The sequence below is a fragment of the Notechis scutatus genome, chromosome 5, assembly GCF_049901735.1.
Source record: "Notechis scutatus isolate UNSWTSFEM ecotype Mainland chromosome 5, rNotScu1.2, whole genome shotgun sequence".
Classification (NCBI taxonomy): domain Eukaryota; kingdom Metazoa; phylum Chordata; class Lepidosauria; order Squamata; family Elapidae; genus Notechis; species Notechis scutatus.
Genome location: NC_142013.1, coordinates 36,232,083 through 36,258,466, shown reverse-complemented (window position 1 = coordinate 36,258,466; position 26,384 = coordinate 36,232,083). Strand labels below are relative to the sequence as shown.

Sequence of the window (26,384 nt, the reverse complement as noted above, 5' to 3'; positions counted from 1 at the left end):
ACGTTTGTTGCCGCTGACGGCACCTCCAGATAAATCTGGGGACTGTCTGGCGCTAGAAATACTTTGTCAGAAGATAAGAGTTTACCTTTAAGGGTTCAGGTGGATGCAGTTACTGCAGCTATTCAAGAAGCAAAGAATAGAGGGAATTATCAGGAGATGATTTGGTGGAGTTTGGAGTAGAAGTTCAACTTAATCCAGTGGAAATTGTCATGGATGCTGCATTAAATCCGCAGCGGGAGTGGAAGCCTTTACAGCTCAGAATTTTGAGGGAAGTTAAGCAAGCAGCAAAAGAATATGGTGTTAGAACGCCATATACTCAGGCATTGTTAGAAGCAGTTGGTTATGGAAATAAAATGATTAATAAAATATATTACCACAATTAAGTCATGTCTGATTCTTCAGGACCCCATGGACCCCAGCACGCCTCCATTATCTCCAGGAGATTGCACAAACTCATGTTCATTGCATCAATGACATTATCTAACAAACAAACAAAGTAATCATGGAACCAAGTCTAGTAAGGAGCTGTCGGTAAGAGTACAATTAGGTCAGGTCTTCAAAGACATGGGACTGCATAATCAATATCTAGGAACAATCTGATGGTCAAAGTCATGTAGTGGGAAGAAAAAGATACAGATTTTATGATGTAACTAGGCAACAGGGTGAAAGTTTCTATTATTTCTGATCTTTAAGAACCTAGGGGCTGGCCTTTGAAGTCTCCGTGGCTCTGAATAAACATTTGGGCTCAATCCATCATTATAAAACAACATATTAGACTTGGTAGCAATTAATCCAGGAACAAGAAAAGGATAAAAATAAATGTAAAGCAGGGATACAAAAAAATGTACTTTGTCAAACAATTAAGGCTTACCAGCATAACTTTTGCTACCTACTTGGGTTCCCAAATACTTTCAACCAAAAAAAAAAAAAAATGGTCCACAACATGTTGCACAAAGCCTGGTGGTGTCCATCAAAGATCTGAGGAGAATTGAAAGTCATTGTTCCTTTTAGAAAAGAAAGATAAAGATTAAAAAAAAACATACAAAGTAGCCAATGGTTCCTATGAGACTTCAGGAATGGTAAGAGGAAGACCTAGAAATTTAAATCATTTTCTCAGCCTACAAAAATGTGCAAAAATAGCTTTTTAAACAAATCCCTGGAAGATGTTTTGAGATAAATAATTCCAAAGATTTTCTCCAAAGTCTTATGTGAAGCCCAAAAGTTTCTCCAAAAATTCTCATCAAATAGGTTTTTTTAGTACAAAACCCGGGAAATTATTTAACAGATGGAAAGTAATCATATTAACTGTACTTAAATTAATTCAATTTTAATTAGATGAAATCCAATTTAATTTTGTAACTGTTCTAACCTATTTTCATTACATTTCCCCCTCCCAATATAGCATTCAAAGGTAAGTGAATCTTTATAATAAAATAATGACATTACCGAACTTGAAAGAGAAAACAAGTCCCTAAATGTGTAATAAAATAAATTCAAACAACAGCAAAATAATATTTAGACTATATGAATGGTATGCTTTTCTATTTCATGTAATCTATAGAATCTCTACTGATTATAATGAAGAATTATTGTTCTTCATTTCAGCTTCTACTGGAATACATTTTCAGAAAACATAAAAGGCTGACTTCAGTGTACTGTAGATTGTATTGTTTAGGCATAATGAAAAAAAGTAGATACACATACTTTAAGCAAAAAATAATTTTATATAAATCATTTGATTGGCATGCTTAATAGTTAATTAAATTCCATTCCATACAGCCACCGTTTTTAAAGTTAGATTTTAAATTAGCTATAGCCATCTGCATCACTGCTTGTAATGCCAAATCCAGGAGCAAAGATTATGAATCAAACAAGGCATCACGTGCAGAAGTAAAAAAAGTCCTCATGCTCATTCCATAGAAAAGTGGAATTTTAAAAAACCAAATGGCTAATATCACACCTATCCCTAGTACATATTGTTTTGTGGCACAGGAGGAAGAGGAGGAGAAGATTTTTGCTGCAAAGGTGCCAAGCCAACATTCCCCATGAAGGAATTGATGAGACATCTGAAGACCAGGAGCCAGAAAGTAAAATAAAGCAGACATTCCTTCCAATGTGAAACTCTGTGGAGTCGCAACATTTCCAAGCATTACAAAAGAAAATACAAAAGTTGTTGTGAAAGAAAAACTTTATTGCAAATTCATCTACTCTGCAGCTGAGCCTGAAATCAATCAGGTTCAGTTCTCCAACATTGCTGATATGAAGTTACTTTCAAATTGGCATCGATATCTAACATGAAAGTGCCTTTGCTGTTTGAAACACTACAAATTCAAATGAGAGCAGAATAAAAAAAACACACACACTCACATTGAAAAGTTGCCTTTATCCCACTCTTGAACAATATAGTGATAATGCTTTTGTTGTTATTCTCAGATGGAGGGGGGGGGACTAGGTGTTATTGCTTCTGTGTCATTATACTGACCCTGATTTGCGTACAAATAAATATTTAAGAATACGCTCTATCATCAGCACTTTACTTGTTCAAATGTAACATTAATTCACATTCAGTGTGTTGCTTCTACTGACCATCACCACTATACTCAGTCTCTCAAGCACACATACAGAATTCTTCAGGGAAACTTGTCAGAAAATAAATCCATAAGGAATGCATAAAAAGTTGAGCTGATAGAAATAAACCAACACTGAAATATTAACCATTTCAGCGAACATATGCATGAGAACAAATGCATACATATTTTCCCATGCTTTCAGTTTACAGTAATACTAACATTATTCCATGCATATAAATTATTGTGGATTCACTACTTACAAACAGATTGAAGGTGAACTATAGATTTTTCCATTAGTACTCTATTCTGTGTTAACAAATATATTAGTTCAATAAGATAAAGGTAAAGCTTTTTATGAGAAACTAAGACAGAATTGATGGGGGGGAAAATCACTTTGGATGATGACAGTTCAACTGCTGAATGAGCACGCAATTCATTTCTTAATGGATTATGGTGCAACACCTCCACACAGTGGCAATTATGGGAATTTCCCTTGAAACTCTAATGGATCTATTGATATCAAGTAGTATCTCAGAGGAGAGGTGGTAAAAAGGCAAAATTGCCTAAAATACCTAAGAAGTTTGGAACAGCTTCTGATGCTACATCTGAACTGAATAATAGTAGAGAAGCACCAGATTTAATTGCATTAGACTTTGGGTGGATTTGTTTCTGTTCTTTATTTTGGAGAAGAGTTGCCAATACAATGAAAGCTTCCTTCCAAAGTGATGGAGGAAATCTCTGCCTTGAACATGCAAAGCTACTACCAATCTGTGTAAACATCATTAAAACCAACTGTACCACCATAAAACAAATAGAACATCATATCTTTTATTACCTCAAGCATGGAATTATACTAAGAGTATAAAAAATTTACTTGGGATTTATGAAAATTGAACCCGAGACTTTTTGTTTACAAAATCCATGTTCTATTTTGCTAATGAGTTTTCAGCCCCGTACTTCTTAATGAGAAATTGTGCTAAGCACACTGTGTATATATTTAACATACTTAGTAAAATGGACTTCAATGTGTTTAGCTTTAGATGAATTGAGCGCAATATCTGATAATTGCATTTTGTTGATAAACTCAATAGGTCACTCACAGAACATTTCCATAACTTAGATGACTCCTCCTGCTCTCCAATATTAGATAATTTCACTAGCATTACCAGCATAGAGATGGACATGTGAGATTTCTACTGCATCCATATCTTGCTTGACACTGGCTTAACAAAAGGCTTGCCTTCACCATAATTTTACCTAATGTTATTAAAGCAGCAAATATTTGTTTCAATTAATATATCTAAAATGAACAATGAATCAAAAGCCTACTAGATATTTGCAGAACAACCTGTGTTTATGGTTAATTCTACTTTCCCATGTACTGTCACAGGATTGGGCATGTTCTAGGCACATCCTTGAGGCAATGTCATCTGATGGGACCTAAGAAGCCTTTCCTCATATGAAACCTGTCTTTTTATACAAGCTCACGCTGTCTCACCTTGAGATTCAGATGGCTGCAATACTCTTAGCTTTCAGGAAAGCTTTAAAAACTTGGCTTTGTTTCTGGGCATTGGCCCAGAATGATAGATGAGCCCATCTTCTGAGTGGAATTATGATGATGTTGAGACACTGGCTTATGGATTTTGTCTGTTTGCTATTTTGTCATTTTTATTGCATTAATAATGGAGCTGTGGTGGTGCAGTGGTTAGAATGCAGTATTGGAGCCAGGAGTTTGATCCTGAAGGTTGGCTCAGCCTTCTATCCTTCTGAGGTCAGTAAAATAAGAAGCCGGATTGTTGGGGGCAATAAACTTACTTTGTAAACTGCTTAGAGAGGGCTATAAAGCACTCTGAAGTGCTTCATAAATGCTATTGCTATTATTTTCAGGAGTGAAAATTATTTAATGTACATTATTGGGAGTACTGACTACATGATCTGAGTGACTATATAAATCTTCCAAATAAGATGAAAATCCATTTCACACATATTTGTAGTACACGTTTATATTATTGCATTTGTTCCTCTTTAACCCAACAGGCCTTTTATTCCACTGAATTGGCTTTTAAGGGAAATTTACCATTATGTTCAAAGTATTTGACAGCTACTCTACTGTTCAATTGCTGCAATGTATTACGTAAGGGATAATTTGATTTTTCATTTCCTTAATTATGTGCCCACAAGAAGATATCACATCTTAGTGACCAAATAGATTTTCTCCGTGACAATATGTTCCTACCCTTTTCAGCTGTTTGCCCTTTCTTCACTAATATAAATAAGCAAAGCCTTCAGTTAAAGATTTTGCTCTTGCACTTCTCTCTCATCTATTTAAATTTTCTTATAACTTACATTAAATACTATAGTTATGTTTAGCATTTTAAGATAATATATTTTAAAATAGTTGGACAAATGTAGTTTAAATGGACTAGTCCCAATTTAGATCAAAATTATGATTGAATATACTACAACATAGATTCCAAATAAATTTTAAAATAAAACTGGGCCTCTATCCTTGGAAGAGGAATATAAGGCTATACAATCTGGTTCCATAGAGCTTGACTTCCTAAGTTTATCAAATATGGAAAACTAGTATGTCGCTTTCAATGGCTCACATGCTTGTCTCACTGTCTTCAGAAATACCATCACAATCTCAGATGAAAATGAATGTATAATGAACACATATATCAAGAAAAAAGAAAATAAGTGGATCTCGATTTTAAGTAATTGAGATTTTTAACCTGTGGTCTCTAGGGAATCACCTTTACTACTGCTTGCAAGTTCAAATGAATCTGGATGTCTAAGTCGCATCTTTCACATTCAAAGGTTTTCATCACAGTTAAATATGGCATGTTAACTGCAATCCTTCTTATATAGAGTCAGTGTTGTTTTATATTCACTAGAATTATGCTATGTTAGTTGTAGAATAAAGAGATTTAAAGCTATTCTTGAAGGCTCTCTAGGTTTTACTATTTAATCCAAATAGCAATAGTAGACTTACTATATATATCATCCTATAGTGGTTTACAGCACTCTCTGGGCACTTTAACAATGTCCGGATATTGCTCCCAACAATCTTGGTTCTCATTTTACCAACCTCAGAATGAGGGAAGGCTGAGTCAATCTTTGAGCCCATCAGGATTGAACTCCAGATTGCAGGCAAAGTTAGCCTGCAATACTACATCCTAACCACTGTGACACCGGGACTCCTATCCAGAGGTGGGATACGACAGGGTTAACTACCGGTTCGGGATTTACGAGCTTCCCTGTCCGCTGTGAGCTGCGCACCTGTTAATCGTCATTAGCACACTGCATGCCGAGAAGCAGCCTTTGAAACAGCCCTCTTTTCTTGTTTTTTTAATTGCAGCTGTACCTCGTTCGGCAGCTGAAGTTGAAAAATCAGGAAATGAAGATCAGGAAATAAAGACCCAGGTAGGCGGGTGGGCAAGAACATCAGCAGACATAGAACTGGTTCTATGTCTGCTGCTCTTCAGAGCTACTGGTTCTACAGAGGTGGACAGAACTGGTAGAAACCCACCCCTGCTCCTATCCAACTACTACTTCAGGGGTGGCCAAGATACTTGGTTGCTTGAGGCAGAGAAGAAAATTAAAATCATTTCCAAGCAATGCACCTGTTGAGTGTCCCTAACAATCCAACAAGCCATAGAACTGTGTTTCTCAAACTTGGCAACTTTAAGATGTGTGAACTTCTTAGTTCATACATCTTAAAGCTGAAGTCCACACATCTTAAAACTGCCAAGATTGAGAAACACTGCTATAAAAAGATACAGGATATGGGTGTAGGTGTGAATGCTCAATAGTGAAGTCAAATAATTAAAAGTCTGAATTATTGGTGTGTATTTCTTGACATGGTCTTTCATTCTTATAGTCTGCATCACTGGTAGTTTTCCTATTTCTAAAATACCTAATCAGCCACAAATAAATTTTTCCTAACATATTGTCAACTTTTAAGTAGTAATGTGACTATTTTAGCCAACAACTACCAAATGTAAAGATATTTATGCAGCAGGTCTTCTAATAGCCACTTCACTTATTATATCTTGCTGCATTTATTCAGTCAAATGTCCTTATTTTTCTTACAATATAATTACATTATTTTTCTTATTCCGAGTGAGTGTAAATATAGGGGAAACAGGTGCTGAAGGAAAGCAATTCCTCTTCCAATCTTCCCACTGATATGATTGTTACAATTTGTAGTCAAGTAAAGTGTGTGGGCTATTCTTTTGTCATCCCGATGCTCATTCAGTCTGAGTCCTAAGCCTATAGGGATCCAGTTTCTCAGACAGGGGTTAGTTAACAGGTCAGTTGAAATTTTGTTGTCAGCCAGCTCCCTCTCATTTTTTTTCCTGACAGCTGTCATGGATAACATTTCCCTGTACAGTATACCCTAGCACCAGTAAAGGTTTTTTTTTCTCTCTCTCTCTCTCTCTTTCTTTTTAAATCACAGCTTGACATCGTTGACCAGTTGGGAGAAGGCTAGCTTTCAAAAACAGCAAGGCTGAGTTCAATTTTTATCAATGGCAGATGAATTGTCTCTGATAGAGGTAATCTGGACAGAGGAAATAGATAGCACTTACATTATTGATGAATGGGTTCAATAGCAGTTCTCTGTTCCAAAAGCAAGATTAGTACTTTTTCTTGCATGCATGAAAGAAATGCACCGCCTTTTTAGATAAGTTATTCAATTCTTCCTTTCATTTTTTAGAACGTGTATTTGACATGACTTACTCCTATGAGTACCTCTACCACAAGAGGAAATCATTTTGCATCAATTCACCATTTAATATTTTTTTAAAAAGGCATCAGAAGTAACAAGCTGAAAAAAACAACACAAGGTGAATCTCAAGGTGGTGCTCTCTCACTCACATTGATGATTTATTCATAGGCAATCTAAAACAGTCAACACATTTAACAGAGAACTCCCCTGGGACTGCCTTATATCCACACTATCCAGAAAGAATGTATTCTTTCAAAATGGCTTTGGCAATACACTCTGGGGTTTTTTCTTCCCTCACTAAAATGCATTCGCCATTTTTGATTGTATGAATAAGTCATGTGTTAAATGAGCTCCACATTAGCATTACCTCTTCTTGTGATTCACACATTACCCATTTAGAAATAAAACACCGTTCTTAACCTCTGCCCCTCCCTCTCCCCAGCCTATTGATTGGTGTAGATGGAAGAGAGGATTACCAGATTGGTTCGTAGCAGGATGGAATTTGCCTAGTAGATTGAGTGATCACGCACTAGGAAAAAGTAAAGTTGCCCTTGAGTTAAACATAGCAAGAACTGTAGAACCTTTTTCTACCATTACTTCAACTGAGTAATTGATTCGTGCACTTTTGCAAAGATATTTTGCCTTTTGTTTTTACGCAAGCAGCCTATATTAGGTCAGCACAGAGCCCAAGAAGTGAGCAAATACTGCAAGAAAAAAAGTTGGCATGCAGATAGTGCCAGTGCAAATGGTCTGGATCCTCTGAATGCTAGTGGGGGGTTTTTATGAGAGGCTCCCAGAAAGAGAACAACTGCATCTCATGCAGATTAGGAAACACAGGTAGTCCCCAACTTACAAGAGTTTATTTAGTGGCAGTTAAAATTATAGTGAGACTGAAAAAAGTAACTTATGACCATTTTTCAAACTTAAGACCTTGCAGCATCCTTGTGGTCACATGATCTAAATTCAGATGCTTGGCAACTGACTCACATTTACAATGGTTGCTGTTTCTTGAGGTCATGTGAACACTTTTTGTGACCTTCTTGAAAAGTCATGGGTAAACCAGATTCACTTAACAACCATGTTACTAATTTAACAACTGTAGTGATTTACTTAAGAATTGTGGCAAGAAAGGTTGTAATATGGGGAAAAACTCACTTAACAACCATCTCACTTAGCAACATAAATTTTGGGTTCAATTGTGGTCATAAAGTCAAGGACTACCTGTACAAAAAAAAAAAGATTAGGGAGAACCTGGCAAACTTACCTGACGAGAGAGAGGAGATAGCCCAGAAAATAATAGGATCATAAGTGTTGGGGAGAAGACTAATAGTAATATACAGGTAGTGGAGGCACCCAATAATGAGCATGCATATGTGGGAAACAATATATCAAGTTACATGACCCAATATTTGCAGTGTTTTGGTATAAATTCTTAGGGTACGGAAAACAAGCAGCAAGAATTAAACACTTCCTTTCAGAAAGGCAAATATAATTTAGTAGTCATTACTGAAAAATGCCAGAATGACATTCATGACTTAAAATGCAAGAGTTGGAAGGTATACCAAATTCAAACTGAATAGGCCTCCTTTGACAAAACTGACATTATTTGTGAAGGAAACGTTTCATGTAAAGATCTAGGCATTTGACCATAAAAGTCCAGCAAAGAGCATTCAGCTAAGAATAAAAGGAAGAGAAAAATATCAGTGAAATTACTGCTTTATAGATAATCAAGCCAGGATGAAGATGGGTAATTGCCCTTCTGTACTACATTATAGAACTTTCAGGGAAGAGAGATTCAACTATCTGGAAAGCCAACTCTGCCAAGACTGCATGGTCACAAAAAGTTTCATTTTTCAAAAGTTAAAGAACTGACAAAAGAATTGCCTTGTATAGATCTGATAACTAATAGGGAAGAGCTAATTAAGTAAAAACAGTGGAACCTCAGGAGGAAATGATGATGTGATGGCTGCCAGATTCTAAAGAAAGTTCGTTTTGAGTAGGAGCATACATGCAGCACACTAAATTTCTGAACCAGGCACAAGAGGCTTAGAGTGGCATTATGTAGGTTCTTATGGACAAAAATCCTTTTAAAGAAAGTGCAGGTGGGTTGGGAATTTCTCAAAAATAAGATATTGGAAATACTATTGTACACTATTCAAATAAGAAAAAAACATGGGGAACAGCTTACAATACTATTGTAGATTTATATATCGAGCTTTCTACTGAGCTAAGAACTAAAAAGTTGTGATGACCCAGGGTGGGATACAATAGCAACAGAGTCACAAAAACAGGTGAAGTCCCTTTAATTCCTTCAACTTGTCTTCAAAGGTCCAATTATCATTGACTGGAGAAAAAACTCCCCCACAAACAGGTGTGAAAAGGAAGAACTTCCGTTCAAACTCAAAATACATATAAATTATAAATAGGAAAAAACAACACAAACCACGCTGAAGCAATTGAGACAAGGCAAGATAAGGGCTTGAAGATGTCCACAGATATCGAAATACACACTCTGGGAAGGACGCCAAAACTGAGATAAGAACAGACAAACTAGAAATATTTTCACGTTTTGCTTCCAGCACTGGCTCAACAGTTTGTCCTTTTAAACAGTCCTCACAGCTGCAACCCATGAAGGGGATCAAGGCCCTTTCCTCCCCCGCTCCTGTGTGCCCTAGGATGAAGAGAGGATGGGCCTGGTTCTTCCTCTGAATACCCAGCCGGCCTGTACCCTTCCCGTTTTCTCCACAACCTCTCTGTTGGCTGTTCCTCCTCCTCCTCCTCATCCTCCTCCTCCTTCTCTCTCTCTCTCTCTCTCTCTCTCAAATTAGAAAAACTTAAACAAAAAACAGCTTTAAGGAAAAACTGAAGACTATAAAAAGTATCTCTTTTTACTGTACCAGTAATAATGGGAGAAAAAGCAAATTGTGGGCCTGCTCCTAACATAAGATGAAAGGATGGTAACAGATGATAGGAAGAAATTTGTGTTCTTGAATTCTAGTTTGAGAACAGATGGCAACTGGGCCTAAGTGGACTTAAGCAGAACAATTTATAACAAGAGGAACTGCCAATGCAAGCTGAGTAGTTATGGAAGCACTGAGCTACCATGAATGAATTTCTAGAGAACCAACTCAGTTACATCAGTCTTGAAGGAGTATGCAGATGTCATTTCATAGCTCTTCACTTCAAAAAGCTGTTGATGGAGTGAAAAGAACTCACATAATTTACAAAATTGATGCTATCTAGTAAAACTTTGGAACAGATTATTTTTAACTATGCATTATTTGACAGAACCAAGCTTATTCAAACTGTCATGCTGAACAAATCTGATCTTTTTTGGTAGAGTGAATGGTTTAGTAAACCACGCTTATGTGGTGAATATAGTGTGCCTTGATTTCAACACATTTGGCAAAGTCTTCCACATCTTAATAGAGAAGAAAATATGAGCTGGTCTGCAATGCTGTTAGAGAAATAGCAGATGGTACAATCATGCTTTACTCAACAAGTATGTATCAAAAAAAAATAAAAATGGGAGTAGTGATGGAACAGCAAAGATCTCCAAGGACTATCCCAAGATTCAGGAAGATCTAAACTAGACCAATGGGGAATATTTCAGCAACATGAATATAATTTCCTTACGAAATTTCAAATTACAAATTTGAGAGTTAGTATGGTGTAGAGCAGTGCTTTTCAACCTGTGGTACGCATACCACTGGTGATACTTCACCACCTGGCAGGAGATACACATACGACAGGTTGCAAACGTTTTTTTAAAGTGTAACCAAAAAAAGGTGTAAAAGTGTAGTGGGGGGGATGAGTTGAAGTGGTGGCAGTGCTACACATGCCAGTGGGAGAGTTAGCTGGAGCTGTGGTGTTGACAGGACTCTGCTAAGCCCAGGATCGGCGCACACAGCTCTAGCTGATCAGCTTTTCCAGGGGCAGTGTGCAGCCTTGGGGAGCGGAGTCAGCTGGAGCTGTACCGAAAAGGAGGGGGTAGAGAGGATATAAAAGGTTTGGGGGCAAAAGGGAAAGGAAAAAAGGGCAATGGGAAAAGAAAAGGGGATGGAGAGACAAGAGAAGAGGCTTCTTTGAGACAAGCAGAGGAAGAAAAGGGCATAGAATAGTGCAAAGACTAATGTCAGTTTCCATTAAAAGTGTGGTAGGTGGGTGTACATAGTCCTCAACCTACGACCACAACTGAGCCCAAAATTTACCTTGCTAAGTGAGAAATTTGTTAAATCATTTTGTCCCATTTTACGACTTTTCTTGCCACATTAGTTAAGTGAATCATTGCAATTGTTAAATTAGTAGCATGGTTATATGAATCTGGTTTCCCCATTGACTTTACTTGTCAGAAGGTTGCAAAAGAGAATCACATGACTCTGAAATACTACGACCATCATAAATATGAATCAGTTGCCAAGCATCCGCATATAAATCACATTACCCTGGGGATGTTGCAGTCGTAAGTGTAAAAAATGATTATAAGTCACTTTTTTCAGTGCCGTTGTAACAATCACTACACAAACTATTGTAAGTCAAAGACTATCTGTACTTTATCACTTTTTTCCTTTTTTTTTTAGTCATCAAGTTTTTGACGCTTTGCTAAGCGACTGATGGTACTCAAGTATTGCCATATCTTAAAAGTGGTAGAATCTGTGAAAGAAAGGGTTGAAACCCAGAAAGGGTTGAAAAACTGATGTAGAGGTTAGGTACTAGACTAGCACCAGTGGATCCAGATTTGTCCACCCTCATCCACCGATGTTTACCAGATGATTTGGGACAAATTCTATCCAGCCTATACCACAGAGTTGCTGGAAGGAAAAATAAGAGAATGTGCAATGTCTTTATCTTCCTATAATATGAGACAACAGTGATACAGCTGTAAATACAAATACAACCATAGGCTTATTGATATAAGTACAGTATCAAGATTAAGATCTATAATTGTTGCTCTGTTGGTGTTGATGACTAGAGTACTGAGTATTTCTGAGCATCATATTTTAACAAGGACATTGACCAACATGCCCACAAGGCAACAAGCAATTTACTTAAATTATAGAGAAATAGATTTTTATTGGATATCAGAAACAATTTTGTAATGGTAATAATTGGAAGATGATAAGACTTTCTTTAGGTGGAAATATTTAAACAAGATGTGGATATATATCTGCCAAAGATAATGTAGGAGTAGATTCCTGAACCAGACATGAAATTGGATTAGATAAACTTCAAGGAGTTTTCCAACTCTTACAATGTGATTTTGATTTTAAAAGAAATGATAAAAATATGTCAGTACAAGCTCTTAAAAAGGATCCAAATAAAAAGGGGGCAATAATGGAAAATACAACTTTTAGTTTCAGTTTCCAGCAGTAACAAATTTTATCTGGACACAAACGAGATAAATCTACCAGATTTCAGACCAAAGTATTGTTAAAAACAACTGTCTCATATTAAAAAAAACTATTAACTAGCAGTGGCTATTGCATTTATATTAGCAATAATCCTCATATACAGTATGTATAAATGATTGTAGATATTGCAGAAATGCACTTAAATACCTTTGTTCAAAAATACAAAGTCTCTATTTGTAATGACACATATCTTTTAAATCTTTATCACTCAGGAAACCCAAAAACAAAATAAAATGTTATTTTACATTCTATAATAACATCACATATTTGATTTTTACTTTTAAGGATTCATAAACAAATTGTTCAAAACCTGGTAGCTAGCTTTATGTTGTTCACTGTTGGTTTTTCTACAATAAAAGTAATAAGTAGTAGTAGTACGAATTGATTCTTTCACAATTATTTGAAGTAGTAAAAATATTGTCTTTTTATAATTAGTCTGAAGATTGCAATTTTTATTAGGAACAATAAAAAGTAGTGTAAGTGAAATAAACCAGATATAATAATTGCCACAAATTGCTTGTTTTTTTTTATAATTTCACAATTGTCCTGTATTTTTAAAAGTATGTTTGTTATAGGTAAATAGCTACATTAATAAGGGTTGTACATAACAAATAAGATAAATTTCAAAGCATTTTATGGAGGAAAGTTACATTGTTTCATAAATTCCCCATGAAAATCCGCTATTAAATTTGGCACTAGCCTTTCATTCATATACTGATTTAAGTAACAATCATTTTAATAATATTTAATAAATTCTATCAAAAATCAAAAATTATTTGTTTTGTACAACCCTGAGATTAAACTGTGAAAGTTATTTAACTAAGAGTTAAAATTAAGCCTTTGGAAAAAGAAACTCTTACAAACTTATCACACTTCTGTATTTTTTTACCCCAAAGGGAAAAGGGAAGCTACAAGCAGTCAAGATGACAATATTATATCTCCAGTGCTTTATGCTTCTCATATATACTTGATTCTTTCTGGCTATTCACTCCCACCCATCCTCTATATCAATAATTTGCAGCAGTTGACAGGAAAGTAGGAGTGTCTTCTCACTTTCTCTCCCTTCTCATTTAGAAAATAATCTGCCAAAGTAATTTTTCAAATTCTAAATTTGGGGGCAAGAGCCAAGCCAACAATTACCAGCAGCAAATCTCTATGATCAGTAGTCAGGATTATCTCATAGTAGGAAAGCATGAATAAAAAAACAGCAAATAAATTACTGAATACTTTGAATATGCTCTCCTGCTGTATTTTCCAAGGCCCACATACTTTTCTCCTTCATTTTGCAAACAGAACACTCAGTATTTTTGAGGGTCAATCAAGGCAAGTTCCTTGGACACACAAAATTCCTGCAGTTCTTCTTGCTCGTATTTTATGTGTGGTCTTTCTATATGGGTCCCAGGCTCTATGGCATTCTGGCCAACAATCTTTAAATTGACAAACTTGATTTTCCACGTATTGTCCCTCAACGGGCAGCAGATGAGGCCAAAGATTTGTTCAAAGATTCCCAAACAAGAAGTACTTCTATGAACTGTGCCAGCTATTGCTACCACAACTAATCCATGTCGTGAAACTGTACACTTCAGGCCACCTGCATTCAAGTTGGGATTCAGGAAGAGGTATTCTTCTTTCACTAATGACAGCAAGCGAAGGCTCACCAATTCTGCACCTGAGTACTCTTCCATGTTTTGTTCAGAGGTGTTGTAACAAAATTTTAGAGTTACATCATCCCAAAAATGTTGTGGTCCCCATTCTTGTTGTGGTTCTCCAATCAATGGGTTCTGAGAGTTTAGCATTCTAAAATACCACTGACAAAATTCTTCTGCCAGATTGTGACACTCGTTGTTGTCATCTTGATCTCCTCGTGTTCCTCCATCTTCTTGTTGCTGAAAAATAAGAAACATAAAGTAGAATAGAATAATAACTTTTACTTTATAAAATAACAAGAAATAATTAGACAAATCCTAAAAAATTCAGAGAAAGTGGAAAGAAACAGTAACAGGAAAATGGTCCTTGCTTTGAAATAGTATCTATGAATGTACATGCTTTATTTATGGATTACCTAAGGGCCTGGATAATAATTTATTTGAAGCCATTTTATAGAACAAATGGAGAATTTATATTTCTTTTTACAATTTGTTTCTGGTTCTATTTAGAGTGTGATACACTGCAAATTACTTCATAAAAGGTTTCAAACATGTTTGTTAAAAAATGGTTTAAGGATAATTGTGAATGATTTCATAGAATGTTTGCTGCCCATCACTGTTACTTATATTACATAAAATGATAAAACTTGTCAATTTTTTCAAATTAATTCTATCATAGAAGTCAATGTTTATGACTTCTGACAAAAAAAGAAGAAGTTTGGAAAGATTCTACTTTAAAACTGTTTAATCTTTTAATATTCAACATGACTGTCCAAGAAAAAGCAGTGATTTTAATAAGGCAAAATACAGTTTTTCATACCTAAACCTAGTGAGTTATAACTGAGGAAACAAACATTTTCTACATCTACCACTTTCAAATTATTAAGGCCACAGTAAAATGTATTATGAAATATATCTCTAAAATATATAGACAAGTTATTAAGATTCAGTGCCTTTTTAATACAATTTAAAAAATCTTATATATGAAAATTTAGAATTAAATAAGAGAACAATAGTGAATTTTATGGAGTGAATGTGAATGATTAATTGAAGGATATTGTGAGTTATGTATATTCTTATTTATTTGAAGAACCTGAATATTTTTATTTTTAATCTCTTAATTGCTAATAGTGACATTTTATAGTGTGTGTGTGTGTGTGTGTGTGTGTGTGTGTGTGTGTGTGTGTGATATATCAAGGCATGCCATGCAGGGCTTTAAAGGTCAATATCACGGCAGGAAAAGAATGTGTTTCACCTTTTTAGAATTACATATAAAATATACAACTTTATATGATAATCCTACTTGTTCTATAGTTGAAAAGATAGTTATTAGAAACTAATAAAACAAGCAGGTACAAAGAAAAGGGTTTTCTTTTGTTTTTAACATTTTTAAATTTCATTTAAGTAGGATACAATAATAATAAAAATAACATGAGTGAACAATTGTATTTATTTGTCATATTTATATGACTGTCACAAATCAGTGACTTTGGGTGGCATACAACAAAGTTGAAAATAACATACACTAATATTATTAAAAACTATAAAATTAAAATCATGAAAGTTATATAACTAAAACAAAAATTTTAAAGAGCATTAGGTGGAGAACAGATGTTAATTCCACTGGAGTCATCATAATATTTTGCTAGTCCCCTGGGGTCTTCCTGCCCAATGACACAATCAGGTCATAAGAGACTTCAGAAACATTAAAAAAGATGAAGCTAGTGTCACTTCAGTGGGAAGGATGTTCAATGAAGCAGAAGCCACAACAGAAATAGCCTGCTGCCTAGGACCCACCAAATGAAATTCACCAGCTGATGGGAGCCACAACATGACCTCTCTGATGGATCTGGTATGATAAGTAGATATAATTGGAGAGAGATGGCCCCTCAAAAAGTGTGATTTCATGCTATGTGTAGAACTTTAAAGGTCAAAAACAGCATCTTGAACTCAGAAACAGACCAATGGAGCAAAAACGTAATGTCTTATTCTGAAACCATGCATAACTATCCATTGAAATGTGTTTGAATATTAATACTTGTGTTGGTAGTTAGGTTATTGGTTTGAGCTCTGAGCTTGGCAATTTGGTTGCAAATATTTCATCAATTCAAAACACACTGACAATATCTCAAAACGTTTGCAACCAAATTGCCAAACTCGGAGTTCAAACCAATAGCATAACTACCCATTATAGATACTCTTCAGGAGCAAGCCTATGTAAATCATAAAGCACAGTACAGTAGTCCAACCAGGAGGTGATTATGAGTAAAGCTACTTGATCTAGGAATGGGAACAACTGATGCACAATAAAGTTGAATAAAGGCTCTCCAAGTCATGATCACAGCTGCTACAGTCATTGTAATTCTAAGGGAACTCCCAGATTGCACATAGGGTTTGTGTGGGGCAGTGCAACCTCATCCAGCACCAAATATGGGACAGTTCTAGAACTGGTGACCCCAAAACCCAAAGCCATTCAGACTTGAAAGGGTTCAATTGAAGCCTGTTATTACCCATCAAGACCCACAGTCTCTAGGCAGCAAAAGCCACTCACAAAATTGTCTAGTTCACCAAAAACAGAGATGTATAATTATATATCATCAGCATACTGATGATACCTCACCCCCGGCAACAGATGAGCTCACCCAGCAGCACCCCACACAATAAAGACCGAGGATGTGATTTCTTCCCCTATCACCAACTGGAATTGCCCCCAAAGAAAAGAGGCAAATGCACAATACCTATTCCCAACCCTCTGAGTTGATCCAGAAGGATATCATGATTGATGGTATTGAAAACAGCCAGAAAATCAGCAAAACTCATCCTGCTCATGCCAGAGATTGTTCAAAAATGCAACAAATGCCATTTGGGTCTGATGGAAATAGATCGATAATCCAATTTATCTAGGGCCTTCTGAAATTATTGCACAACCACTTTCTCAATCACATTCTCAAAAAAGGGAAGGTTCAATACCGGAAGAAAATTCTCCAATATAATCAGGTCCAGCAAAGACTTCTTGAGAAGTGAGCAAACCATGGTTTTTAAAGAGGTAATGGAACAATCCCCTCAATCAAATAACCACTAGAATCCACTTACACAACATCTTCCAGGTCCCTTAACCAGCCAACAGGGGTATGGATTTAAAGAGCTGGTGGCTGAGCTCAGAGTCCTAAGGACTATGTACACTTAGTCAATTCAATAGGCTCAAACAGTTCCCAGGTAACCAGGAAAGATTCCTGCCCAGGTATCTCTTCATACTTGCAACAAGGCCAGTATTCAACTCTCAACGCATTCAAGTGAATTTATATAATAGATATTGAACAAATTCTTCTGCATGAGGCCATGTGTTACCCAAAAGAGCAAGATGGCTATCGGGGACACAATAGAAGTATTGGAGAAGTACTGATGCTTTGCTGCTCTTACCACCACAAGGTATGTCTTCCATACTCTAACCTTCATCAAGTTCATTCTTATAGAATGCCAGCAACTTTAAATGTCTCTTCTTTCATTTCAATCCCCTTAACTCCTCCATGAACTACAGTGAGTGTCAGGATCCACAAGATGTTAGAGGTTGCATTCCCAAAATCAGATCAAGACATCAGTTGCCCTCTTATTCCAAGCGGTTGCCATGTCTTCAGATGGATCATACAGCAGAGTAGCAGGAACAACCCACAGATCCCTCTAAAACTCATCAAGGTCCATCAGTTGCCAGGCATAGACTAATCTAATGGATCTAACTTATTTGCAGTGGATGGCAGTGTCAGAGAATCCCATGGTAATCAGGGTGTGATATTACCATGACAAGAGGACACCAAAGCTTCCCCAATTTCAGATCACAGTCACTGCTCCAAAAGAAATACGAGATCCATGTGTGACCACTGTCTAATGTCAGACTCTGGATGTTTTTTTGGCTGTTCTGGTGACTATGAACTCTTGGGTCACCTCAGAACCAACTCCCATGAAAGGCAGACTGAAGTCTCCCAAGACCTCTCTGCCAACCGAGAGATGAAGTAAATGAACTCCAAGCAATGACTAAAAAAGAAATCACAAATGTTCTTTGCAAATCTACTGAAGAGCAGTTTAAGTGTATTATTTTTTCAATAATTAAATATAATTGTAAAAATATTTTTGGCATTTCCTAATATTATTTATGTACCTCACCTGTATACTAGGATTAATATATGTTTGCTCTGATGCACAGACATTCAGCCCTTCACACCAGTACTCCTTTACACGATAAACAAGCTGGTGTTTTTCAGAAGAAGGTGGCACTATAACTCCTTTTGTTGCCAAGTACTTGAAGATTATCTCTCGAAATACTTTCTTTCTTTTCAACAGCTCTTCAGCACTTTGACTGTACAGCAAGATGACATTTATGGCTTCTATAAACAAATTCAGAAATAGATATATTACCTAAAGTCAATTTTATTGCAAAAGAAAACTAGCAATTTAATTGTAAATCTAAAATTCTGAAAATATATTTCTGAATTATAAATATGTAACATAAAGATTGCAGTTTTGCTGCTGAAGGTGCTCCAGGAATTTTATATTGGGGGAAAGTTAGCAAAAGACATAGTACAGAAAAAGCCATTCTATAAAGATCTGTTAAACATAATTATTAGTAATTGTGGATTAAAGAATCAGCTTTCTGTGATTTTTGCTAAAATGTAGAAAACCCTTTTATCCACTAAAATAAAAAATTCTGTAATCAAGTCTCAACATCCCTAGTGAGAAAAGCAATATGTTACCCCTGGCCTATGAAATGCCCCACTAGCAAAAGACCTGGTCAATAATGCAAGAAACAAAACTGCCATTCATAATCCATAATTCTGTAGCACATTTTTTTGTCCATCTAGAAAAACTCTTGACTGGACCTTTTGGAAACCACTTGCAATTAATGCAACAATATTGGCTTAGGTAGACAATGATGTGACACAAATAAAGCAACTTCCTATATTATGAATGTTTTGTAATAAGACTTAATTTAAAAAGATATAGACCAGGGGTGTCAAACTTGCAGCCCGTGGGCCGGATTCATCATGTGCTGGCCACACTCACCCCATTTCGTGAAGGGGGGGAAAGTTGCAATATGTCATGTGACAATTTGACATTAGGAGTTTGACACCCCTGATATAGACAGTCATAGAATTCCTTTTTAGGAAATAAGAGCGCTGGATCAAGGTGTATATTTCATTTAAAAAATTAGTTAAAAATTACACATTACTTTGAATCTTTACTAGCAATTTATACTTTTGATCCTTTATTGTTATAGCTTCTCAAACTTCTAAAAACTGAAGTTTGCTTGTAGCAAGGAAATCATATTTGTTTTGAACATTGACCTATTACTTCATTTGGTGTATTTTGAAATATAGACCAATAGTACACATCGTTAAATGTGAGAAGAACATTTTAAGAAGCTTTATTTTGACTGTAAAGATAAAATGGAAAGTGAATTTTCTGCTTAGACTAGCAATCAGAAGAAAAAAACTGAATAAAACTGATGCATTTTTAATTATGTGCATAAGCATATTAAATAGAATTTATGTTTTCAAAGATCATGAACACCATTCACTTTTAATATTGCTCAAATATTTTAAAATATTTCAAATATTTAATTATTTACTTAAATATTAAATTATTTATTTACTAAGTTACCAGCAACACTAACATATACTGTAATATGCTGTAGATGTGCTACTATTACTGATATGAAAGCTGTATGAAATCATCAGTCAAGTAACAATAGAGTCAGTACAAAATGATTTTATCATAATGGTTTGCTCTATATCTGGGGCATATTACTTTCCTATTCATCTATAAATAGTATCTGAACAAATAAATTGTTTTCTATTGGAATAATACACTAATTGTATCTGCTAACATATTTAATTAGTAAAATATTTTATCAGAAGACCATAAGGAAAAACAAACAAATGTACAGCTAATGTTTTTGTTGAATTTTTCCCTTCTGTACCAGAATGGGAAAACTGCTGCAATGTTAGTTGCAATAGTTCTCAATGTAAGATTTTTATTAAAACAGCTTATTTTTTAAAAGGAAAAACCTGCCTTAGCAAAATGATAAATTGTCTTTACATTCTTGAATTCCTACATAATACTTTTACAACTCTTTTCACACTGAGAAAAGGAACATTAGTTTGAAAAATGTTACTTTTAAAACATGTTCGAAAAAGATATGGGCATTTGGGTACTGTAACCAAAATACAACAGTGGGAAAAGAGTGCTGCAAAAAAATAGAGAATCATATATACATTTCCCATAAATTACTCTGGCTAACCTTAACCATAACAGCCAGAAATTGAATATCTGATAAATATTTGTTCCACATCATGTGCCGCCATCACCCTTTCTTTAAAGATGTTTAAAGAAACTTGATTATCGTTGATGAATAGAAGTCGCAGGGCCTTGCGTCAGTTTACAAGCTATTTTCAAAGCAGGTTATCTGCTGACAGGCGATTTATATGGCAAAACACCTGTGCCTCGCCAGTAGGAGAGAGTGAAACCACACTGTATGAATGCAGCTGGAAGGATGTCGCAGGCCCCAAATACTTCTGGCACAGCTGAAGAACCCCTTGGACTGTAAGAGGGGTGAGGAAATGAATACATCTCATTCTGGTAAGTGGTCATTAGGAAATACCAGGCTGGAACTAATGAACCTCAAGCCAAAAAGTATTTTTAAGCGGACGCCCCAAATCTCCTTCAAACTCCCATCAGGATGCCAGGTCCTTCTCTAGCCGCTTAATATACCTTGGCGGTTGCTGGCTTCCACAAGGCGGCTGGTCACCGTGTTAGTTAGAGCCACCAGGTCGTCGGTCTGGAGCAATTCCAACAGCTCCCGGCAGCCGTCCCGCTCGCGCTCGGTCATCCCCGCCCCAGCCGAAGCCATGTTGATGGGGGGGGGGGCGGAGGCGCGTTGCTTCTTCGAGCGCGAGACGGGAAGCCCAGACCAGCAGCGCACAGCAGCAGCAGCAGCAGCCTGAAACCTTGACAACAGAGCGACGCAGGGCTGAACAACGCCACTTCCGCCTGTAGTGCCTCACACCCCCCCCTGCTTTCGTAATTCGACAAATCGACACGGAGAGCGGAGTTGAAAACTGTTCGGCTTGGAACAGAAGCGACCTTTATAGTTCCGTGGCTTGGACTGGCTGTTCTATTATTAATCTTTGTGGAGTTTTTTATTATTAATTTCAGTACTTCATCTATTCGGCAAGATGTATGGTCCTTTGAATACCAGCTCTGGTTTTGCAAAACAAGAAAACTTTTCTCTATTTTGTGCTTTCCTGTTTTACAATTAGTTTTATTTTTTCGAGTAATTGTATGTAGCTGTTGTAATTTGATCTTAAAAGTCCAAACAATATTAATCTACAAAAAGTACGTGCCGGCGCGCGTTTATTTCTCTCCACTTTTTTAAAGAGGATCTTCTGTTCAGCTATTTTGACCACAACTTATTTGTAGATTATTCTTCCAGAAAACTATGTCATATATATTAAAATATACGATATAATAATTGGAGGATTCATTAAAAAAAACAAGAGAGTGATGCCATCTCTAAAGATATTTCCAAGTTAAATTTTGCAATGTCATATCAAAAACAAAATTGTTACAAACATATTTTTCCCCAAATACACTTAATGACGGGACTAAATGGGTACTACGCACACGCTTTGGTAATGTATAATATCCCAAATATGAGTTACAATGTAAGGCTAGTTTTTAAGAAAAGGAACTTCAGGATACAAAGTAGAAAACAAAACAAGATTCTTTCGTTGCAAATTAATCTTGTGAATGAGTCAGTTTGGTGCAGCATCAGGCTAGAAACTGGGAAACTGCGAGTTCTAGGACCCTCTTAGGCGCAAAAACAGCTGGGTGACCTCGGGCCACTCACTTTCTCACAGCCATGGGAAAGAGGCAAAGGAAAACCACTTCAGAAAAACCTTGCCAAAAAAATTGATGGGACTTTCTGAGTCTGTTGAGAACTGAACATGATTGAACAGAAAATTTTGTTAATGATTCACAGGAAGGACCTCTAATTCCCAATGATTTCAGAGAAAAGCAAATAAGCTCACCTCAAGACACTGATCAGAAGCAGAGGAAATATTTTTACAAAGTACAAAAACATGGTTCAATTTGGGTTCTCAAAATCCATTCCTGGGCTCAATATTGTTATTGGATTTTTAAAAATCAGGTTGTAATTAGAACTTTTGTTTCCAATAAAAACCTTAACAGCCCATATTAAATTTGGGGTTCTATATTCTGCAGTTTCATGTTACCAAATTGTGCATTCAAGCAAGTTAGTACTTATTTAAATGTCACCTGCTTCAGGATATATTAAAGCTATATATGAAATGTCTTGCTAGCTGCTGTATAGCAATATTGCAACTAACAAAATCAAATGGTTTTTTTTCCAGAATTCCAGACATATCTTTAATATTTTATTGAACAATAACATTTTATTGAACAAATCTATTTACAATACAAAAAAATTAAATGAAATACTACTGTTGATTTATTGCAGTTTGATGGCTCAGTTTTTATTTGTACTCTTATAAAATGCAGAATAATTTAACCATCAAGAAGGAAGCACAAATTTCCTCACTTGTTAAATCTGTAATTGCTTTTACAAATTAAACATAAGAATTCAAAAATACACACACTGCATGTAATCAAGGTGTTATACTGTGCAAAACAACAACAACAACCCTTTAAAGTATTCCACCCTACACCTTGGCATTAAACAAGAAATGTTGAATCTTGTCTACATGATTCAAACTATAGAGTTTCTAGATGTTTAATTGAATATGGCTAGACCAAAGTACCAGTAACCTTTCCCACAGATAAGCATTTCAATTTTTTCTATAAAATAGATGGCAGAGATATTTCTATAGATAGCAGATCAATACTTTTTTACATGACTGAGGATGCCTTGTGACAAACCAAATAGATAAACAAGTTTGTCTTCTAAAGGCTATGACTTGGGAACCACTGCCAATATTTAGGGTAGTGGAGGATCTGAGGTTATCCTTAAAAAACAGAAAAAATGATAATTGTACCTAGCTTGAGTCAGATTTAATGGAGATGCTTGAAATAAGTACAGTATTATTTTTACATAATGTCTTATTTACATATCTGGTATCTAGTTAGAAAAACTGTCAGCCATGCAGTTTCTTTACTCGATGGGGAGATTAACTGAGTAGCATACCAAGTGTTTATTAGCTGGCAAAAACATTGGGCAACACTAACACAATCATTTAACTTTTAAGCTTTAATTTTCAGACTAGTTGACATAAACTTAAATACAGCAGTAGTCTTGTTCTGGCTGGGAATTTTTACATTTTTCTAGGTGGGGCAAGGGAACCCTAGCACATTTTCAACTGGATCCACTAAGCACTTCATAATGATTACTGCTGACTTTTTATTTCTCATTCAGACAAGAGATAAGGGGGCATTACACAAGCCATTTAAGAAATACCACTTTTGCTATATCAATGCCAATTCTAAGTTAACTAGAAAAAAAAACATTATTTCCTGCAATAATGAAAACTTGCCCATGACAAACAAGTCACTCATGTAATTGGTTGAAGTCACTCATGTAATTCTTCTGGCGAAAAAGAAACATCCCTATCCTGTTTTAAAAGCTTGTGGAAAGTCAAAATAGTAATCACTTACAAAAGGGCAGTCAACATATTTTCCAAAAGTGTGTATTTTAGAATTATGGAGTTAGGCTCACTAATTTAATTACTAACTCATAGTGTTTAACAGCAATTGATATTAGCTGACAAACCAATACTGAAAGACAGGTGTCCTAGCAATGTTACCATTTGTATAATTTCTCCTAAGTGTTTGGTAGTAAAGCACAACAAATCAACTATTTTTGATTAAAACTGCTAACATAGCAAGTGGACAACTGAACATTTTGCAGAAGGTTAATCTTCCCTTTCAGTTTTATACTAAACATTTATGATGTTACATAATTTGGAATTAATTTGAAATGGAATGTTTTCCTGAGGAAAAGCTTATATATCCTGGATATAAGTCTGGATACCTAGATGCCTGTAAATTAAGAGTGCAGAAAGTTACTGAAACTAAAGTTGGTGGAAAAATGAATATTTTTCATATCTAGAAAATTAAAACCCAGTTTAGGGAATACTGAAGTATAGCTACCGATTCATACCCACAGCACTAATTATCCATCTCAGCAAGTGTCAGTATCAGGCACACCTTACTTGGGCTTTAGATTATAACCTGGATGACAGATCCATAGGAAATAACAGGTTCAGCTAGTCAAAAAACATGGAATAAAATAATAGCAAATCATTTTATATTATCATTATGCAAACTGCACAGCTGTGCCTATGTAATAACTAGAAGTCAAGCTTAGCACAATGTTATCTTTAAAATATCATCACCCCTAATGCAGATTAAGAAATGAAACACTAAAACTACTAATTCATTCTGAGGTCCCAGAAAATCAATACTTTATTTTTTGAAAAAACTGAGTTTCATATATTGATATATTAAAACATGCTGTCATTTTAAATTGCTAATTTTAGGACTCCTGTACAAGGAAAACCTATTCTCTAATCTGACCAAATTAAATAAACTCCAATTAAGACACAATTGAAGACTGAGATTTGCAAATAACTCCCATTTAATAATATAAAGTATTAAAATATTTTAATAAAATCTCCTATATAGTAAGATGTACAAATATATTACAAAATATATGTTTTTGGATTTTAATTATCTCAAAAGTAGATAACTTAGGTACCATATTTGTGCAATCTTGCATGACTTACAAAAGTAAATTGAAAAAGGTCTGTTTGTGTTATAATTCGAATTGCTTCAATAGTAGCCTTTGATACTTAGCATAGTCAAGCACAGCTTCACCTGTGTAGTTAATTAAAAATATCATTTGGTGCCTAGATATCAGGACTGACCTAAAAGTGGTTAGAAATATAATTATATTTTAAGTGTATCTGTGTTCAAAGTTTCATACTTGTTTCTTGAGAAAAAAATGTCCTTAGTCTTTATGAATAAAATATGATTTTTTTAAAAAATCTACTCACTTACCTGAGAGTAAGTACCATTAAACTCAATGGGACTGACTTTGGAGTAGAAATGTGTAGGATTGCATTGAAAATATAGTTCAATAGATCAAATAACGTTTCCATTTTTAAAAAAAATTGTAATCCCTTTGCAAATATTTTCAAACCCCAGTGATCTGCAAGAAAGATCTTAATGTTTATTACAAAAGTTATTTTTCATAATAAATATTTGTACACCATTGTTTTTAAAGAAAGGGGTATCTTGGATATTTTGGGATTAGAATACTCTGCTTTTATATGTACTATTTTAAGAATAAGGGGTTTAAAGCAGCAGTGGGATCCTACCTGTTCCACTACGGTTTGGTGATCTCGCACATGCACCTAGCACACGCACCTAACACACACACACACCTAACACACGTGAAACTTTCCACATATCAGCTGAGAGGATAAAGAAGAGAAAAGCGAAGGGGCGGGTAAGAGGGTAGATCCTGCGCTTTTCTTTTTCCTTTTAGCTGATTGTTGAAGGCTTTTTTTCCTCCTTAGCTGATCATGGGAGGCTTTTTTTTACTACAGGTTCAGCTGAACCGGGCCGAACCGGTAGCATACCACCACTGGTTTAAAGCTTAATTTTTCAAGGCACAGTGCAAATAATTTTACTGGCACTCATTACTAAAGCAATTTATTTTTACTGATTAAGTTTGTCATGGGATTTTAGATGTATGCCCACTTCAAAAATTATTCAGAAATGCTTTGAACTCACTGTATTATACTTGCATAGAAGTCTGACAGAGGACTGCTTAAAATAACAGATTCTATGTTCAAATTACCTCTGAATTATTTGCATAGCATGCACTGTCATGATAGCATTTGTATAGGTTTCTTAAGAATGCAATTGTTTCATAAAGAAAATTCAGTGCAACTTTTCAACGTTGATACAATATGAATATAAAATTATATTCATA

General features: G+C 35.4%; 1 protein-coding gene across 1 annotated transcript; it reads right to left on the bottom strand.

The window, feature by feature from the left end:
- Window positions 1-12,350: 12,350 nt before the first annotated feature.
- Window positions 12,351-21,437, bottom strand: C5H3orf38 (chromosome 5 C3orf38 homolog). Its single transcript, XM_026664006.2, has 3 exons — window positions 21,122-21,437; window positions 18,518-18,738; window positions 12,351-14,599 (listed from the first exon to the last, which is right to left on the bottom strand). The coding sequence occupies exons 1-3, from the start codon at window positions 21,258-21,260 to the stop codon at window positions 14,012-14,014; spliced, it is 948 nt and encodes a 315-aa protein (XP_026519791.1). The 5' UTR covers window positions 21,261-21,437; the 3' UTR covers window positions 12,351-14,011.
- Between the last annotated feature and the right edge of the window lie 4,947 nt (window positions 21,438-26,384).